This window comes from Ictidomys tridecemlineatus, chromosome 2, assembly GCF_052094955.1.
Source record: "Ictidomys tridecemlineatus isolate mIctTri1 chromosome 2, mIctTri1.hap1, whole genome shotgun sequence".
In the NCBI taxonomy this organism is placed as follows: domain Eukaryota; kingdom Metazoa; phylum Chordata; class Mammalia; order Rodentia; family Sciuridae; genus Ictidomys; species Ictidomys tridecemlineatus.
In genome coordinates, this window is record NC_135478.1 from 224,018,365 (window position 1) to 224,039,451 (window position 21,087).

The 21,087-nt window shown below is 45.6% G+C and overlaps 1 protein-coding gene and 1 long non-coding RNA gene across 2 annotated transcripts in view; one reads left to right on the forward strand and one right to left on the reverse strand.

Moving 5' to 3' along the window:
• The window catches only part of Cntnap2 (contactin associated protein 2), a 1,898,037-nt gene that overhangs the window by 1,782,177 nt on the left and 94,773 nt on the right, over positions 1–21,087 (forward strand). The window contains exon 21 of the mRNA XM_005326627.5: positions 3,701–3,794. Coding sequence (XP_005326684.2) covers positions 3,701–3,794 — 94 coding nt within the window. The remainder of the gene's footprint in view (positions 1–3,700; positions 3,795–21,087) is intronic.
• On the reverse strand, positions 4,815–5,495 carry LOC144375488 (uncharacterized). The gene is made up of 2 exons (XR_013435482.1): positions 5,265–5,495; positions 4,815–5,086 (listed from the first exon to the last, which is right to left on the reverse strand). It is a non-coding gene; the product is annotated as an uncharacterized LOC144375488 (long non-coding RNA).

The following is a 21,087-nucleotide window of genomic DNA, read 5'->3' on the forward strand; positions in this document are numbered from 1 at the left end:
GCACTGGAGACATGACCGGGAGAGGGAATATGGTCTCTTTCATTGTTGTTTGTTGTTTCACGGGGTCTTCTTTTGTATGTAAGTTTCTTACTGCTGCTGTAATAAATTAGCATCATTTAGAGGCTGAAACAACACAAATTATTACCTTACCCTTCTGGAGGTCAGGAGTCTGCATGGACTGAAGTCGGGGTCCAGGAAGGCCGGTTGCCTCTGGAGGTGGTGAGAATCTGTTTCCTGGCCTTTTCCTGTTCCCAGAAGTCACCTGCATTCCTCAGTCACCTCCTCATGCACCCAGCTGCTCAACTCCATGGTCAATTCTCCTCCTCTTCACCCTCTTCATCTTCCGTAAGGAACTTTCCTCCTCTTCACCTTCCTGTAAGGACCCTTGTGATTCCACAAGGCCCCTCCAGATAGCCGGAAATAATCACCCTCCACCACCGTCTCAGGGTCTCAAGATCCTCATCTTAATTACATCTGCAGAGTCCCTCCTGCTGTGCAGGACGGTCCACTCTCAGGTCCTGGGATCTAGAACATGAGTATTTTAGGAGGGTAGGTGTCATTATCCTGTCCACTGCATCTCTGTTCAGGAATTCCAGGGTGGTCTTATGCCCTTGTGGCCGCAGTCACAGACAAGCCTTGTCTGATGTCACTATTCTAAGGTCTTTGTGCTCAGCAGGGGGACAGCACCGCCTCGTGGTCATGCCAGGCAAGCCATCAGCTGCCCACTCCCCTGACCTGTCCATGTCAATTCATCCCCCACAACATCCTCATCTGCCCACACCGTCCCTCTCAGGCGCAGAGCAGGCAGGAGTGTGAGGGAGAAGGAATGAGACTCCCGTCCCCGACCCTGGGGATGAGGAAACATGGACCATGTTCTTCTCTTCCGTTTTCCCCCCACGCCACCCTCTCTGCCTCTCTTACTGGGAGCTTCCTCCTGAGCTCCAGCCTCGTCCTTGACAGTTAAGGCTTTCTGAGGGCCTTTAACATTTATCATATTTTCCATTTTAATTGCTATAAAATGTTTTCTTCCTAACTGAACAGGTAATTTGGATTAGAATCATTTGTCACTGCCCACTTCTGTGTGTTTTTAAGTAATGACTTTATTAATGAGTTGAGAATAAGAGTGTTCATCGTATTTTTAGATATAAAACCAAGCAGGATCACTAATATGACAGAATCAAGATTCAAAAACTTTTGAGCAGACCATTGTTGTATTTCAAAACAAAAGAAGTAAAATTTCGTATAAATAAATGTAAATTTCAGTATCAGGATTCAAGCCATCCACCATGCAGATACAGAAAGGGGGCAAACTTAGGGAGAGAAACCAGGACTTTCACTGGGAGCTCAGTTCAAATTATAGAAAGTGACCACCAGAGAACAGCCGAGGGAGGGCAAGGGGCCACCATGTGGTCAGGTCACCTCTGAGCACAGGCTTTAAGGGTGGTATTAGCAAAGACCAGCACATTTTCATTGAGAGCCTACCATGAGCTTGGCCCAGCACTGTACCTGAAGACACAAAAAGTACAGATGTGTGAACACAAAGATTTGATACCTTTTAAAGACTGTGCCATACTGTATTTTGCATGCAACAGAATACTAGTCATCCAGAAGACGCAATTCAGTTTTATATTTATTGACACAGGAAAAAGTTTATAATGCATTGCTAAGTTTTATAAAACGAAATCAGATATCTGTAGGATTCCACGCATTTTTTGTGAAAACAAATAATATACATTTTTAAATTAGTATTAATTATCACCAGTTGAGTCTTTTCCTGAAAATATGCACTACTATTTTTCTATAATGGATACATATTGTTTGTATCCATTTTTTAAGTTCTTCAACAAAGAAATTAAATTATAAGAAGTACTGCAGCCCACCATCTCGGTGAGGCCTTGGTTCCCTCCACATCTGGCAGTTAGGGACTGTGACAAGTGAAAGCAGCGGCCGTTACCAAGGCCTGCCAACAGGTGGCGCCAAAGGAGCCAGCTAGTATTAACAGAAAAGGTAGCCTTTGCTCTGAAGATATTTTCTAAAATTTAAAATATTTAAGATTCTCTGGCTGGAAAAAAAAATGTTTTGTCAAGATGCATTTGGCGGTATATAACATTTTGAAAATGATAGTGAAACACGCATATGTTTGCTTTAATAGGGTTCTTTTCCTTTTTTCCCCCCAACTTTTGTTATCATATTTCTAATGCACAAAAACTCACAGCACCACTTTGGCAGATCACGACTCAAAAATTCCTGAGATGTGATGATGCTTCGACCCTGAACTTTCAATGGTTTCCGAGTCTGTAGTGAGCAGTTTCATGTTTTGGCTATAGAGAGTTGTTAATAAGGAGCGCTCATTCATCCACAGAGCTAGTTCCGAGCATGGAGGGAATGATGCCCACTGCCCTGCACTCTTTCTTCCTGGCACCTCACCTTCCTTCCCCCAGCATGGCAGGCCTCCTGCCTCTTGGCCTAGTCAGTCTCGTTGTTACCAGTCACTGGCTATCATTTCCCAAGTTTTCCAAGTGGCTGCTTGTTCTAGCTCCCTCCTCCACCTGGTCCCCAGAGTTCCCACAGGAGTGCCCCGCAGGGGACCCAGGCCTGTGTTCTTATGACCCACCCCTTCCATGATAATGACCTAGCAGGTGTGGAACTCACACCGGAGGAATGAATGGATCCAAAGAGGTTTTCCGCTGGTGGGCCCAGGAAGCTCTGGGGAAACACACTAGACTGCGTCTCTCTTTGTTGGCCTGTGGTCAGGACTGGAAATGGAACCCAGCGGCTCTCCTCCACAGACATCTCCATCCTCTTAATTTTTTATTTTGAGACAGGGTCTCATGAAGTTGTCCAGGCCGGCCTCAAACTTGAGATTCTCCTGCCTCAGCCTCTGAGTTGCTGGGATTAGACTGCATCTATTTTAAAAAGCAACTCAGAAGAAGTTGTTATGCGGGGACACAAAGACGAGTCAAGGCCTTTGATGTGTGACTCCACCGTTTGTATTTTGCACATGGGAAATGTGACCCAAAGCGGGCCTTGTTCAGTGTGCGTGTGCAAGCCATACTCAGGATGCTCTTTCCATCTCTTCATTTCTCTCCCTCTGCTACCAACTCCCCTCCCTTCCAGAAGAACAAGCTCTGCCTGAGCAGAGGCTTCCCAACTCCCCCTGCCTGAGGCAAAAAGTCATCCTCTGTGTGAAAAGCAAGAAAACAATGTCAAATTGCAGCATTTGGGGCCCGGGTGTAAATGTGTGGGCAAGCTCTCACATCTGAAGACCCACCTTGCTCTGTAGCAGATATACCAAACAGTGAACATAATAGCTCCGTGAAAGGGCACAAAGAAAACTCAAAGCTATAGGCACAACTTTGTCTATTTCAGAGCTCAATACTAGAGATTAGATGGAGCAGTTCTTACTCCATTAAAGCATGCAAGAATCTTAAGTCCAACAGGCAAATTATCCATAGAAAATGTGCACCCACAGATCAAATCAGAACAATTCTTCATTTAACTAGTTCAAATTGTTTTCAAATAACCTGTGTGAAGGAAGAGATGACTTCCATTTTCCTGGGCTATATTTCAGAGTCCACGCTGATAAAATAAGATATCTGGAAACCAGAATTCAAAGAGACATGCCATCGCCTGCAGGGAAGATTTGATTCTGGTGCAGGAAAGTCACCTTCTTCTAACAGTGTCTCGTTTTCTCCTACAGCTCGATCATTATCCTTCTGTGAGTTACCATCTGCCAAGTTCATCGGACACACTCTTCAATTCCCCCAAGGCGCTCTTTCTTGGAAAAGTTATAGGTAAGAATTTGGTTCTTTGGGTATAGATATATGTTAAGAACACACTGGGTATAAGAATATACTAGGTAATGTGAATTTGCACTTTTAAATTACCAGGTAATTTTCTCTCATTGGGGTCAGTCACAAATACTTGCTCCACACAAGAAAAGCTGTGCTGTTTTTCTCAGTGATGCACAAGACAAGTGTCATCAAATCATCTCTGGGGTAATTGCTCCTGTGGCACATTCTAAAGCTCATTCCACTAATTCTCCCTTGAAACACACTGTGACTGGTGCTGGGGGCATCTGAGTCTGTGACAGAAATGAAACAAATGTCATTTGATGGGTAGCATAATTGAGAAACTCAACTGTCCAATGTAAAATTTACTTCCGCGTGTAAAATTTATTCTTTGGTTAACTGAAGACCTCTACCTTTGAGCAATATTTAATTGAACTTTTTCTTCATATAAGCACATTGGAAATAGCAAGATGGTGGTAATGCACAGGCTGGGGGAGAGGTCATATTTTGTGCCCAGTGGGTAGTGGTGATGTTAGCAAAGCAATGCCTAATCGCTGAAGCAATGAGTTTTAGAAAAAAGAGAAAGAGTTCGTTCCCACAGCAGCCAAATGAGAGGAGGGGGAGCCCCCCGGCTCAGGTCCACTTCCCCAAAGGTAAGGGTGAGGGGTATTTATGGGGTGAAGAAACAGGCTGATCTGAGGTGTGGGACAGGTGACTGGCAGGAAAGGGAGGTGAGCAGTAGGCGGTCTGCACAGGTGCAATCCATCTCCACGGCTCTGCACAGGATGTCAGAGCAAGGCAGTGTTAGGATGCTCTTCAGCCAGTTCGAAGTAGACACAGTTGCCTCCAAATCCCCCAAAAAAGTACGTACACCACCGTCCCCCAGGTGACCATGCATCAGAAGTGCTAACTCTAGGAGAGCCAGCAGGATCTTTTACTTCACTGTTGAGCCAAGCAACTTCTAAAACTTTGCATCAACCCAGGTCTGGAAGCCCATCCCAGAGAGATCAGCTGAGAGACAAGTTTTGGGGAGAATGAAAGGTTTTATTCAGTGACCAAAGAAGGGAGAAGCATGCCAGAGCTCTGCTCACAAATCAGCCGCTCCTCTCCTGGGAGCTGAGGGGTTCCAGACGCAGAACAGGGATGACAAGGGAGAGGGACAAGGCTGGTGAAGGCCAGGCATGTTCACGCCTTTTCTTGGAATCGGTTGAGACCTTCCAGAAAGTCGGGCGCCGCCTCTTCTCATTCGTTCGTACTCCAGTGTTCCCGTCACGATGACTGATGGTGTCCTTCACCTCGAAGAGGGAGGAGAGAGACTGGGTGAGTCTCGTGAACCCTGCATTATAGCTCTGGACCAAGCACGTCTCAGATGATCCACGTGTCTCCGTGCAGAGCTGAGTGGAGTCTGACCCCAAGGCTAAGGCAGCACAGGAGAGGGACAGAACATGAAGACGGAGAGGCGGAGTTACTCACCCTGTTCCAGTCACCTGTGAGACATCCGCAGGCCCCAGTGACAGTCAGTGTTTTTAGCAAAAGCAGCCTTCCCTTTCCTGAAAAGTCACCTAGACAACCATTATCCTCCGCACCCACTCGTCGGAGGTGTGATCTGCAGCAGAGCTAGGGGGAGACTAAAAGTGTATTACTGTGTCCTCCAAAGTTGGTGACTCTGACGTCAACTAAGAGCAAGTGAAGCAAGAGGGTTCATCCAGGGTTTCCCTGGGCTCAGAGGACCCTTTGGGTTTAAACTTTAGTGAGGAAGGGAGAGCAGCTCAAACCTCTTACAAGAGGAAAGAATTTATTAATTTTATTTTAGGCCTGTGACAATGATCAGAAGAGCATCAACGGTGACAGTGCTCATTTATAAAGATGGGGGGGGTGGCTGTAGAAAATGAGGAGTGGGAGGAGCGAGAACCTGTAATAGGGGCACGCGTGCTCTTCCCTGGGATCTCCTGCAGGCCAGGCTCCGTTTGAAGCACTAGGGATATATTAACCATTTAACCTCATAGCACCTCCGTGAGGTAGTGGGTTATTATCCCCACTTTACTGATGAGGAGACTGAGACACAAAGAGGTGAGTGAGAGGCCCTGGGCCACTGGCTAACAAGTAGCAGAACCCACACTTGGAGGCGGCTCTGAACTGCTGGGCTGGAGTCTCTGTGGTGGCTACCGAGGACTAAGAGGAGGAAGACACAGAGGAAGGCTTGGGCAGGAGGCGTAAGGGCTGGGTCTGCACCCCAAACCAGAAAGGGGCCACCAGCAAAGAGTGTCCCTAGGCTTAGGACCAGGAGCACACAGAGCTGCTGGTGAGTGAGGGTCCAGAAGAGAGCAGGGTAAAGCCCAGAGGGAGAGCCCTAGTCGGTGGGTAAGTCAGTGGGGAGAGGTGGCTGATCCATCCAAGGGTGGGAGTGGAAAAAGAATGAGGCTGAGACTTACTGATCACTGGGTCAGATCAACAGCTGCTTCTTATTCCCTTGCATCCTACAAGTAGCACCAGGCATGGTCTCGGTGTCACTCTGCAGGACCTAACTACAAAGCCGTCATCTGAACCCTGTCCAGCATTTCCTAAAGTTGCTATGTTTTGAAGAACATACCCTCGATTTTATTATCTATAACAAGAATGGAAGACAGAGACGTCATGACATTACATATTACAAATATAAATACGACAACTAAGTGTCACAACGATCCAGTAAAACAAAACCTATGATTATTGCCGTTCAGATGAGGAAACTGAAGCTGGAGGTCAGTTAGACAAAGGTGAGTCCACTAGTCTGTTGGCTGGAGAGTATGGAGGTGAGGTCTCTCTGAGGACAGTCCACAGTCTCAGGTGGACAAGAAGAACTTGTCGTTCATGGTCAAGCTCCAGAAAGTGTTGCAGACAAAGGTTAAGTGATGTCAATAACCAGCAAAAAAAAAAAAAAAAAAGTGGGTGGATTGGCCTTGGTATTCTTTCATTGTCCATCCTGAGCTGTTGGCACATGCCCAAATGCTGCCATGTATATTCCTACATTTCCATCAAGAATAGTTGAAAGTGTTAAATGGTCCTTCAGGGACTTAGTGATTCCATCAAAATAAACTCTGCACTATGACACTGTTGTATTCCTAAAAATGCTGCTTTAGGATACCCTGAGGTAACCTCAACCATGACCCTAAGTAGACTTTATTACTTCCTGAGATCCATGAAGTCGAGTTTTGATGGAATGTTGAGTGATGGCTAGGTTCCCTTGTCTAACAAACACTCTCCGGCTCATCAGTATTTCAGCTCATGGGGCTCAATTCAGACTTCAACAAAATTGCCATGGACGATACGGACCTTCAAGGTCATGAACAAATAACATTGTAAAGGTGACATCCTTTACAGCTAAGAATTCACTGGGCCATAAATCTGAATCAAGCTGAAAGTTTAACAAGCCTCAGATGTATGGATGTCACACCTACAATTTTTTGTGCATCAAAGAAAGATTTCTCTAAGCATGGAAACGAACCACACATGTGTCAATGAGTCATGGAAAGAACATGTAATTACCTGTAAGGAAGTCTGCGGTCCTGGGATAGAGATGGCCTCCTTCACATGAGAGCAGGTTAGGGCTCCGCTATGGCCCCTCATCCCTACTAGCCAGTGACCTCCCTGTAGACCAAGATAGTATTGCACAGTTCCACTGCATCCTAACTAGGAGCAACACTCAACAGATATTTGCTGAATTAGTAAAGAGTAATGAGGAAAGAATCAGAAAGCGTATCATTTGCAGATGCACACTGCAGCGTGAGACCTTCAGGCCAAGGCTCTGACGCCATCCGTAAGAGTGGGGGTGGGGTGAGATCTGCAGTCCTCACACATCCCGCCACCTGGTTTTTGGTTTGTATTTTAAATCAGGGATCCAACACCAACATTAATGGAGTAGAAAGAATGTGGGCTTGGGAACCAGGCAGAGCTGATTAGACTTGAATACAGGCTCATCTCCATTGAAACCTGGGGCCTGTTACTTTACTACTCTGATATTTTAACCCCTTAGAGGCTGGATCTTCTCAAATGCAAAGTGGAGGAATCTGAGGCCCCTTGCAGGCTCTGGCTCCCTCAGGGTAGAGATGTCCTCTGTGTTTTTGTTTGTGTGTTTGCTGGGTTGGTTGGTTGGTTGGTTGGTTGGATGGTTTACCTGCAGTAACCAGACTAGTGCCTAGCATACAGAAAGTCCTCAAAAAAATGTTTGTGCAGTAAATGATCAATATTAAGGTAATAACCTCTTGGGATTTATCCAGTACAATGCTTGGCACTAAATAATGAAAATCCTTGCTGTCCTTTGCTGCTAACCGTGTGCCAGCACCTCTGGGACTGTCCACATTCCCCCCACCCCAAGCCAGCCCAGCCCGTCTTTACCCTCACTGTACAACAGAAGCAACCAAGGCTCAGAATGGTCAGGGCCTCTCTGAAGGCAGGAAAGCAGGACTCCCCAACAGTGGCCCTGTTGACATTTGGGGTCAGAAAATTCTTTGCCATGGAGCTATCGCATGCTCACAAGTTACAAGTAACACCTCAAGTCGTGATGACCAAAGAAGGCTCCAGACATTGCCCGAGGTCCCCCAGTCGTGCAAGATCACCACCAGTGACTTTGAGAGCCACAGGCTTAAGGTCACCCAGTTGGTCTTGTGATGCTGGTGTTGGGGAAACCTGATGTGGCACCAGCCAGCCCTGCTGGTGATGGCTGCGTCTTTCAGGATGATGAAGAAGCAAGGGAAACCTCAAAACGATCACACTGAAGACCAAAAACAAAAGCCATGTGGGTACCAGGGAGGCTGACTGTCCTTCAGTGCAAGGTCACTTAGTGGGTACAGGTCGGGGAGGAGCATTTGTAAATTCCCCTTTGGAAAGTGACATGTGCTTCAGTGAGACACGACCCATTTGCATTCTCAGCTCTGAAATATCCATCTAGGAAGATGGCTTGAACTCGCAGCAGACGTCTGGACACCCCCAGACATCAAAGCTATCAACTATTGCTTCATCAGGTCAGCTGCTAATCAGAAGCCATCCCATGAAAGATCTAAATAAATAATGTGACTTTGCTCTGAGCTCTTGGATGAGCACTGCTTGGAAAGGACTCGTGAGAATGAAGAAGGGCGCTAACCGGGACACACATGTGCTCCACAGGGGAAGGGAAATAAAAGTGAGACCACTGTCGACCCAGCACAGAGTCTTAGAGTGGATTCTCACACAACCTGGGTCCTTCCGGCAGGAAGTCAGGATCACTGGCAGAAAGCAGAGGTTTGTAAAGTGGAAATTTCATCAGACCAAATTTTGTCCATTTTTATCACTTACCACCCAAATGATGCTCTGGACTTTATGTATCTGGCTTTCATCGGAGGGTTTAATAGTCTCTCAATAAATCTTTAAGCCAATGAAGAGAAGCATAATTTGAAGCCTGAAAGGGGTCCTCTATTTGCTCATCCCTCCCAACATTTCCATCAGTGCCCTGGGTTAAGACGCTGAATGTGTGTTTAGTGAGTTTGTGAATGACACAAAGCGGAGAGGGATGGTTTAATATGTCAGATGATAAGAAACACTTCAGAAGTATCTCGACAGGCTAGAAAGACAGGATAAAATAATGAGATGGAAAAAAAATTAAGGCATAAGCTTAATTCCTGCACTTGGACCAAATAAAGTAAAAATAGAAATAAACGCGAGCACCTAGGTAGAAGGGGGGAGACTCCCAGTGTCAGGAAGGCAAACTCAGGGGGCTGGTTTGGTGGAGTGTTTAGCATGAACTAGTATTTTGTCCTCACTGATTCTTAAACGAGACTAACACTGAGCCCTGTTAATAGGAGAACTGTGTCCAGACCAAGGACATCAGTTTTATGAGAAGACCAAGTGGACACGAGACCCATTAAAGGAAATCCAAAAGGTCTGGAAGTATTTATCCAGAAAATGTGTGACTTGAGAGAAGCGAGATAATTTTCAGTTTGGGGACTGCTCCATGAAGGAAGGATGAGCTTGGCCCAGGACCTGAGTCCTTGAGGCTTCAGCGAAGCCAACTGAGAGGAGCTTGTGAAGGGGAAGAATCGTGCTCCATATAAGGAAGAGCTTCCCAGTAACCGGGGCTCGTCACAAATGAGTGGCCTCGTTGTGAGAGCATTCAACAACAGCTAAATGGAAATTAGCCCTCCATGCTAAGGAGCTTTCCGGGTTGAGCAAAAACAAGCCCTAAATACCCTTGAAATGTGTGGACAGGTGGGGGGAGCCATTTTTTTTGGAAGGTGAGAAACACAATATGAATGTAGAAAGGGTCTCCTGCTCCGGTTCCACTTAAAATCTAAAATGTTTTTGTCAGCCTTTGCATTGCTGTGACCCACATACCTGACCAGAACAACTTGCAGGAAGGAAAGCTCATTTTTGCTCATGGTTTCAGAGGTTCAGTCCATGGCCGGCCCATTCCATAGCTCTAGGGCCAAGGTGAGACTGAACACCACAGTGGAAGGGCGGGGCGGAGGAAAACAACTCAGGATGTGGCCGCCAGGAAGCAGAGAGAGTGCTCTGCTCACCAGGAGCAAAAGGTAAACCTCTCAGGATGCTCCCCATGACCTGATTTCTCCAGCCTCGTGCTACCTGCCTACATTTACCACCCAGTTAATCCATTCAAGTGGATTTTTCCACTGATTGGGTTACACCTCTTATAATCTAATCATTTCATCTCTGAACCCTTTCATTGCCTTATATATGAGCCTTGGGGGGACACCTTATATCTAAACCATAACAGAAAGAATCATTGCATTCAGGATTCCTTTACATCATACACTGTATGGATGTTTTACAGATATGAATCTAGAAGAATGTCAATGCATGGTGCTTATCACATCACCATAAATTATGTTATTAAATAGGCAACCGATGTGTTCAGAATGGAAGTATGTGTTTTCATTTTCATTTTAGAAAGTTATCATGAAGCCCTCTTTTATTAATTTTTTCCAATTAACTATTTGTGCCATTACTAAAACTGATAGTGGCATAAAACTGTAATGAAGTAGACTTATTTATTTATAAAATGGCACTAACTCTACATGGATTTGGAAGGCTATGCTTGGAAAGAAGTTGGATACTAATGCAAAATAATATTGCTACTTACCAGTGCAGAGTCTAGGGTAGTGAAATTAAAGGTAAACTTCTATTCATTTGAATTTAATGTAGTTTGCAAGTCCTATTGGTCTCAGGTCCTAATATTTTCCAAACTACTTCACTATCCAAAGCAACTCTGATAGAAGATGTATCTGCTATTATATGGTAGCCATTACATCATGTCAGTCATAATCCAAATTGTGACAATTATGATCCCAAACTACTTTCTATTGATAAAAGCCCTTATTCAAGGGTTTTTCAGAATCTTCTGGAACTTAGGCAATGCCTTCTTACATAGTAGAAAGGAATATATTTATTTCTTTATCCATGGGGAAGTGGCATATTGCAGAAGGTATTATACTGCTTGCTGAATATTTCTGAACAAAGAGTGATAATTGGAAAAAATATGTGTGACTTTGGGGCTAGAACACTCAAGACCTGGTTCAAGACCCTCTAGAGTTCTTCTATTGCTTTGACAGGGTGACTGTCAAACCTCAAATGTGGTTGTCTATCCATCAGGGGTCCCTCTGCGACCACAATAAACAAAGAACACTGTTGACTCGTAATGAATGTACAGCAGGCAAAAGAAAAACAGCTTGCTTTGTGAAACCACCAAAATTACAAGGCTGTTTGTTACTGGAGCACAACCTAACCTGTCCTGACTGATACATAAAGTTTCCAGATTAGAAGAGACTTTGCGGTCCTCCACTTGGGTTTCAGATTTCAGGCTTCCTTCTGCCACTTGTCAAGTCTATGACTTTGGAAAGTTACTTCTCATCTCTTGCATCTATTTCTTCATGTGTAAAGTAGAATAGTTATGGGCCTTACTTCACAAGATTCTGCAACATAGTACATGTTTAAAGGTGGCATGATGTCTTCCACAAATATGTGAAATAAATATCAGTTGTTTTTATTCCATCATAATCAAACAAGGGTGTATTCATCATATGTCAGCTGCCACGCATTACACAAGGCAGTGGGGTGGGTGTCAATGGCGTCCAAGACAGCCACATTTCTGCCTTTGGAGAACTTCAGTCCTAGCTAGAAGAAAAGATGGTGAATGGCAATTATTAGGAGTAGAAGGACAAGCGGCAGTACAAATGAAAGATGGAAGTATAGGTCTTCCATAAAACCTGGCCCCCAGGTAAGAGAACCCGCCCCAAAGGACCAGGAGGTCACTAAATTAGTAAACAAATAAAAGAGGCGGGCAGGTCCAGGGTTGTATAGAGTGCCATTTATTGGAGGGCTTACTGACAGAAGCGTGGTCATGGACAGCAGCAAGACCAGATAGATTCCTAAAATTCTGGTCAGAAGGAGAGGTGTACATATTGGTTAGGAAAAAAGGGACTTCATCCAAGCTGGGATGTACCTGATTTGTCTTAAGCTAATATCAGAGTTGGTACGTTCCTGGGGCCAGGGACCAATAGTAAAGCTCCACACACCACTCTGATGGTTTGGCCTATTTTGAGTATGCTGGGGAAATGCAGGGAAAAGTGAGTGGGGCTACTCTTGGACCATCATGGCAGCTATGATGCAAGATGGCTGCAGTCATGCCAAGCTGAATCTGTATGATAGGGTTCTTTGGGCACTTAACACAGTCTAGGATTGAGAGAAGCCATACCAGAGAGTCACCTATAAGCAGAGACTTGAAGGATGAGTTAGCAGCAGGTGGGCAAAGGGGCAAGGTGAAGTAGAGGTTGGGAAGAGGAGTTTTCAGAATCCATTGCTACACCTCAAACCACCCAAAACAACATTCCTTATTTCTTTCAATTCTGTGAGCCAACAGGGCGATGGACAACTGGATGTCCAAAGTGGCCTCATCCACAAGACTAGCAGCATGTGCCAGCTGCCCAGTAGTTTAGTTGGGGCCGACAACAAAGGCCCCATGGGTTCTCCCCCATGGGACCACACCCTTCCTCTACCTGTACCTTAAGGCAGAGAGGCTGAGCTCCAAGAAGGAGCATTCTGAAAAGCAAAGGTGGCAGCTCAAGGTCTCTAAGACCCAGCCCCAGAAGTGACATGCACCACTTCCACTGCTGGCTGTTTGCCAAAATCTAGGCTCCAACCCACATTTCTACACAGGGGGATTAGGCGTATCTCTCAGTGGCATGGTGACAAGGCTGCATCACAGAGGAACAGTGGGGTGGGAGGTGCACTTTGACCGTCTCTGGAAACATATCTGCCAGGAGGGAAACTTGAGGCACCACAAGCTTCATTCAGAATGGTGGCAACCAGGGTATGGAAAGGCAAGGGCTGAAAAAGAACAGCAGAGAGCAGGTCTCTCATCCAAGCAGCCTCTAGAAGCAGGGTCCCGTGTCCTGATTTGCGGGGACAGTCCCAGTTTACTACAGCCAGGCAGGAGCAAATGATTAGCAGGACTTACTTTCACTTTTAAAACGTGACCCTGCGTGGGTTGATCGATTATGTGATCCCCTATCTTGTTATGAGCACTCCTAAGAGAACCCCTTGGAAAATGAATTTGAATACAAGAAGTTCACTGGGGAGATGACCCCACAACATCCAAGTAGGGGAGCAAAGCAATGAAACAGGAGGAAGGGGGCATTACCAGGCTCTCCCCGTGCGGACAACTGGAGTGTGATTCCAAGACAGCCCCTAGGAGATGGTGCAGATGAGGCACCTCAAGCTGAGGCTCCAGGGAGTGGGGCCTCTCTCTACCTCCCCATCTCACGTTGGTGAGCACTGCTTCCAGGGCACTTTGGGCTTGCCTCCATCCACTCGCACCGTGCTCCCAAGGCCAGAGCATGCAGATGACAGGAATCACAGTCCATGCTGTTCGGAGCCAGGCAAAGCCGATGTAGTGCTCTCACACAATCTGCTGTGTGGTGGATCCACTCAAAGCCTTGTTAAGGCTTTCACAATATCCTGGAGGCAACTTTTTAATCCAGAGATAGAAACCTGATCAGATTGACACTGTAGACAGGTACCACCATCTGCAGATTTGGTCTTGCGGCCAAATCCAGGGTCAAGGAGAAGGGAAATGGACCCTCCTGTTTTCATGGGAGGAACAGCAGTCACATGGCAAGGCACAGATACGGGGAGGGGTGAGGAACAGGCTGTGGATGCAATCTGGCCTACTGGGCTGCCATTGATTCCCCTGCGGCTGAGTGACACCTCCATCCTCCCCGAGTTGGGTAGAAGATGGGCACCGTCTCTACATCCCAGGACTCTGTGACCAGGCCCTCCATGCTGGGTCCTTGATTTAATACCAGGTGAGTGAGGGAATTGGGGGAAATCATCTATTCACCGAGAAGTGTGTCGGGGGAGTCAGCCCAATAGAAGCAGCTCTGGCCTTGGAAGCCCACACTCTAACCAGCGTAGACAGAGAGAGAAAAGAGTTGTGCAGCAGAAATGCTGGCTGGTTAAAGAGCCAAGAAGAAACAAGGGAGGAGTCAGGCACAGAGAGGTCCAGACAGCCGGGGCAGCCCTCTCTGAGAAGGAGCGTTCTAGTGCTGGCCTGAGCGAAGCGAGGGAGGAGATGGGTGGCCGGGAGGAGTCTTCCAGGGAGAGAGAATGGCAGTCCTGCAGCATGAGGAAGAGGCAGGCTTGGCTAGAACCAGGACAGCAAGAAGGCCAGTGGTCAGGGCCCAGCGTGGGAGGAGACAGAGCCGGGTAGAGCGTGAGCCCAGCCACATGCAGCTGTGAACCCCTGGAGGTCTGCCTTTTATGCTGAGGGAGACGGGACCCAGCAGAAGGCTGTGAGCACACAAGTGACACAATCTGACTTTCGTACTCGCAGGGTGGTGCCAGCTGCTCATGCCGTGTTAACTGTAGGAGTGGGCAAATGTAAGGGCAGGATGGACACTGAGACCAGTTAAAAGCGGGTGCAATGCTGAAGTGAGAGAGTGGTGCTCCAGCCGGAGCCAGAGCAGAGGAGGCGATGGAGAAGCAGGTGGAACCGACAGGAGCCCAGAGCCTGTTGTCGGTTGGGTGTGGTGGCAGAAAGAGAATCGAAAAGGATTGCCCAAGGCTTGGGCCCAAGTAGCTGTGTAGAAGGTGGTGCCGTTTACGGGGATGAGGGAGCCCGGGGGAGAAGTAGTTTAGGGACTGGGGGACTAAACCTAGAACATCCTGTTTGGACACATTCAAGACTGTTGCTTGGATGAGCAACGCGACACACCAGGAACCCAGCCCCAGCTGCCAGGAGCCGTCCTCTCCCATCTCTCTCCCTCATTCACTCCTCAAGAAGGTGAATGTCTTTGGGCAACCTGAACCTTGGTCCTTCCTCAGAAAAGCAAAAGAGAAAAGCATGTCCGTTTCTGAGTGCGGTTCCGCTAGGGTGCCCCAGTGGGACAGCCATAACTGTGGAATAATCCTCAGTAAGGAACAGACCAACAGAGAGAAATAAAAGAGAGAATCTCCAGAGAATTATGCTAAAGGAAGCCCCAAAGATTCCATACCTAAGGATCCCGTTTATGTTTGAAATGATCAGACTCTAGACTTGGAGGACAAATTAAGGGTTGCCAGGGGTGAGTGTGGGAAGGAAGAGAGGCGTGATGATCAAGGGCAATGGGGGACTCTGGTGCCGCTGGGTTGTTCATGATCTTCAGTGCAGTGGTGGATACACAGTCATGAGCAAGCTGGGCCATTAACACAAACATGTTTGTGCCTTTCCACAAACTCAGAATAATACATTCAATACGAATAACAATGAAGTCAGGCTACACCACTCCCAGCAGTGACAGTTTTCCATATACTCCGGATCACCTGACAGCCATAAGCCAGTAAGTCACAGATTCTTTTATTCCAATCTTAACTACTAATATCTATGACACTCAAGTCACACATCACACGTTACACAAATATGTGTGTGTGTGTGTGTGTGTGTGTGTGTGTGTGTATTACAGAAAGGCTAAGAAAGGGTTAAATTGGCCACTGGGGTTTAGAAGGCTAAATTCAAAGAATCAAGGCAGGTGATCAGATAAGATGAGGAACCAGCCAAAGAACTTGCTCAGGGTGCAGAGCTGCCAAAGCACAGAACTCATTCTAGACCAGGGTCTAGATGGACAAGAGTTTCACAGTGTCATCTTGAGATGTCAGCTTGGAAGGAGCTGTGTGTGCTGGTCAGGGGCAGGAGAAACCATGCAGTGCTGAAGACCAAGGATAGAGGATCAGAGGTTCGTCACTGTAATGATTTTCCTGGGCAAGGCTCGTAAGGAGTGACAGGTGACAAGGTCCATGTGCAGGGGCTGGGGGTGCTTAGACTACCCTGCGTGTCTGGGGTGAGTGTGTTGCTTCACTTGGTGGTCTGGTGTGTTCAATTAGCTCATGGGCCTGGTTTTTCCGATATGAATTTGATATACCCTTGCATCCCTGTGCCTCTGATTAATTCAGCAAATCCACAATTGGTCATTTTTATTAGCATGATTGATGTATTTATCAGTTTGGGCCTGATGGTTGCGCTAGGCAGAAAGTGATTGTTTACTTACACACACAAGGTGGAGATCATTCCACCTCAGCACTCAGGCTCAACGTGGAGTAACTCAGAGCTAGGCACGGCCTGTTCCCCATGACGCTCCGGGAATTAAGTGTAGACACAATGAGCATCACACATCTGAATAAAATCAGTAGATTGTGACAATGTCAATTTCCTGATTGTGGTACCATTCTAAAGACGCTCAGAATGCTTCCACTGGGGGAAGCTGAGTAAAGTATGCCAGGGGTCTGTCCATAAGACTTTTTAAAACTGCATGTGAGTCTACAGTTGCCCCAATAAACTAGATACCCATCTACAGCTTAGAATTTTGTCATTCTCTTAAAGTTGTTTTTGGAGAGAATGATTAATGTATTTCTAAAGGTGGAGCTGGAGGAAACACGGTAGATTGAACTTTCAGAGGAGACCCTGATGGCAACTCACAGCTGGTATTTACCTCTACCTCCTATGAGTGGAGGGTGGCAAAACTGGTGAATGATCACATGGCTTTGAGTTAACTGCAATCTCTGGTTAGCTGCCTTCGGGTTCTACTGCAATGGCAAGGCAGGAGTGAAACTCCGAGCAGACATCTTTCCCAAGTGATAGGCAAGAAATAATATTAAAATGGAAGGGAAGAAATTAAGTCTGGTTTCTCAACTCCTAAAGAAAATGTAACATAGTCTTCATGCCCAAAATCTTCCCGAGGCTGGAGGAAGCCTGTTTAGGAAGAACTCTCCTGGTAAGCGGTCGTTCAAGGTTGGCTTCTCATGATTTTTCAATTGCATTAACTTTCACTCTTAGACATTTAGTATTACCTCATAGAAACATAGGAGGCCCTAAGAAATAATTTCTTGAAACCTCATCATATTACAACTAAGGAAAACAAGGCCCACAAAGGTCAGAGCACCCAGCCAAGGTCACATAGCTGTACTTCAATATGACTTCCAACATAATCCACTGTCACTATCGTAATCATCTTTGAGTGTCACCCAAATGCATCCCCAAATGTATGTTTAACAAGTGCAATTATAGCATCATGACCAAAAACTCTCAACAACTAGATCACATAGCTTCAAAAGAAAATCTTTTCATGAAGCTAAGGCTGAAAGAGGAAATTCTGTGAATTGAGGGTGAGGCTCAATTGTGTTCGACCACCTGGAAAACTCCAACTGTCCTACATGCCAAGGAGATTGAGCAGGTGTTTTCATAACTGAGTTTGTTTCCTTAGCTGTAAAACGTCAACATCAGTTGTGCCGGTATCATAAGCTTCATGAAGGTGACAAATGGCACCGTGTGTAAAGTGCTCATCACGGTACCAGGCAGGAAGTGCTCGATACATCTTAAGCAGTGTCATTTCACCTAACCTTTGGCTTTTAATTTACACAATGGAAGAACTGATCCCAATACTGGTCACTCATAAAAAGAAGAATCAAGCAAACAATGAAAAACTTAGGAAGCTTTTAGCTAGACACAAATTGATACTATTGTCTCTCCACTTTGTGATCCAAAATTAAATTATTTTTCACTAACAAAAGCAAACCAAAAAAAGACATTTTTTTATTGTCGAAATGCAGTGAGGGAACAGAAGCTCTGCTTTAATGACATATCTAGTGTTCAGCTACACCAGATTGTCAAAAGCTGGGAACCGATTTCTGTTCCAAATTTCTGACTCACCTGTCTTCAACAAGCGGCATACGTTTGTATACTCAATTGTTTTGAAATAAACATTTTGAAAGCCAAGAACTTCTTTCATTGTAATCATTCAGGAATGTTCCAGAACATAGAAAGTTTTTAATTTTTTTATGTATATACAATCATCATTGTTTTAGATTTCATATTTGCAAATTTGCCTACTCACTAAAACTTGTTTATAACCCCAAAAGCAGTGCTTGTGTAGTCATTTACAGACATGGACAGAGCAGTGAAAAGTTTGTCACCAATGTATACATTCTCAGCTGAGGTAAAATGAGGCCACGCTCTGCCCTCTTGCTTCAGCTCTGCTAACCAGAGACCTATGTAATGCCGGGGTTTCTGTGATTTTTATTGGTGATTTGGCTGTTTAAGATGGCTCCTATCTTAAGATGGAGTAATGAGATGCTCTCTATTTTCCCTAAACACAAGAAAGCTGTGATGTGCCCTAAAGAGAAAATACGTGTGTTAGATAAGCTTTGTTACACCGTGAGTTATGATATTGTGGGCCTTGAGTTCAATGTCAATGAATCAGCAAAATATAGTCAATAAGGTGTCCTTAAATAAAACACACATAAAACAAGCTTATATATTGATTATTGGTGCAATCTTATAACCAGAAGCTTGTAGGAACCTAACTCTGTACTTCCTGCCACAGTATATTCAGTATTCACAAATTCGGTGTTAGCTGCAATGATGTGGAAAATAACTACTAATGATAGCTTCAGATGATAAGAATTGAATATTATTTTTAACTCCCATCACGCAAATATGGTACATTATATTTGTGCATTACTTTGCAGTCTAAGAAACTATTATCACATATGATACCCACTGAAATAGAAGGAGCATTGGTACTGCCCAGTGAGGTAGAATAAGAAGTCTAACCGAGGTCTCCGTGGAATCTGACCTTCTCCTGGTTTGTGACATCTCAGGTGTCTTTTGCAGCACAAAGATGAGCTGCCACTCAGCGCCCCTGCATCTTAGGACCCAGGAGAGGAGAACAGGGCACGTTTAGAGGAAAAGACTGAGGCTGCAAAGACCCTCGGCGTAATCCTACAATTTAAGCCTACAATTTAAACCTTAGGGACCTTGAAGTTTAACAAATGGGAGTGAAAAGAAGTCATATGGCCCTGAATTTGAATACTCTGAAGGCCCCAATAGAAAACCACAGTGAAAGGTAGACAGGAGAAGCTGAGTCGGACAACACCTTGGGGTGTCGAATGGACCGTGGCCACGTTTGGCAAGACAAAGGCGGCCACAGGCTCTTCTTCTACAGTGGTTGGAAGGAAAAATAGAGCAGCCACATTAAAAAAAAAAATACTGCTTGCTTATAAGAGTTACTCAGTTCTTAAAAATCCAGAGTGTGAATAATCCTCCTTTTTAAAAAAGCATTAAATGTTTTTGACAGTTGTTTCACGTGACAGGCTTTCTGGCAGCAAGGGTGGTTAGATTTCGGATGTAACACCCTTATGCTCTGGTAGTAAGACAGACTCCGCTGTGAAAGGAAGGATATGTATTTCTGCTCTCCCACGTAGCTGTTAAGAACAACAAAGTGTATGTATCTAAGGAAGCTAATCCTGTAAACTTCCCATAATTCCTGATTCATAATTCATTCTACTCCAAGGTAGATTCATTCATTTCATTTTTGTTGCCCATGAGAACAATAGCATTCAAGGCACAAATTCAGAGGTCGAAGCAAAGTCACAAATCCGAAGTAAGACATTGCATTCTCTCCTTGGTCACTAGGGCCAACTGTGTTTAGCTGACTGTCCTTCAGTGTCACCTGCAGTAGCAAAACTGGAAGACTGGAGGACCGTGTGTGTCGAGTGCCTACTAAGTCGAAGCACTTTCCTAGCATTAATTGTCACAAAGCCCAGCTACAGGCAAATGCCTACGAGGTCCTCATTTGATATGTGGAGGAAAGAGGCTTGGAGAATTCAAAGTGACATGTGCCAAGCTATTTACCTAGTAAGAGATGGAACCAGCAGGCCAGAGTGGGTCTTCCCGAGTTTCATGGCTTATTGATGGTCTGTGTTTATTTTATGAAACAGAAAAGATACTGGGAGATACACACAGTGTTTTTATTTGGTACTTTGAGTAGGGAACCATGTCAGTCCCTGGTGACGTTTTTCTTCTCTTCTTCCCTTAACATCCCCATAGCAATGTGGGTTCCATTGTTCTCATCAGCTTCCACAGGACAGGGGTCTCCAGGCGGTCTGGAATCCTGGCACGGTGGCCTCGTGGGTCCCTACACACAGAAAGACCTGGCTGCACACGGCCAGCTCACGTGGGAAGTGCAGCAGAAGTAGGAGGAGAGAAAAGTCACGCATTAAGGACAGCATCAACACAAACCCCGTGCATAGACTAACTTTGTGGGCCTCATTACTATTTAAAAAAACCCTGTGTTAATAGATTTTTCTTATTATTGGCCATATGAACCCTAACCCTAAAATATGTACCACAACCTGCACAGCCACACGTTAGAAACCGGTGAGGGGAACTGGGGGATTAAGAAAGACAGACAAATGCTCATAGAGAGAAAGCTGAGACTAGATGGGACACCATCCTCTAATGAAGGGACGATGACCCAGAGCTAGCTCAAACACGTTTATTATATAGGTTTTATCATCAAAAGGTTTTCTGTGAGAAAGTTTCTTCAAAGCAGTCAGGCTTGAAGGTCAAAGAACTTGCAAGCAATTATAGTTACCTACTTGTGCTCACACTTCCCTATCCCTGGCCACTGGTGTCTGAACTCAGGGTCAAGACTGTGCCATGCCTGGCACAGAACCTCCTCGGGCAGGGCATCACCATAGCAACTGGGCAATCTTGTTCTACACTCTGCACAGAAAGTGCCCAGAGCGAGTTCAGCCACAGCCACGAGGCAGTCAAAGACCCTGAGCCACGTCACTGCTTTCTACAAAATATGTATTTTGTGGAAAATAGAAAAATTGAGCCAGAAGCACAGAATTCCCGTTTGCTTTCCCCCTCCTCATAGGCATACATTTTCCCCTATTATTAACACCTTGCTGCATCGTAGCTCTTTGGGGCTTATACGCTGTTATGGTTTAGATA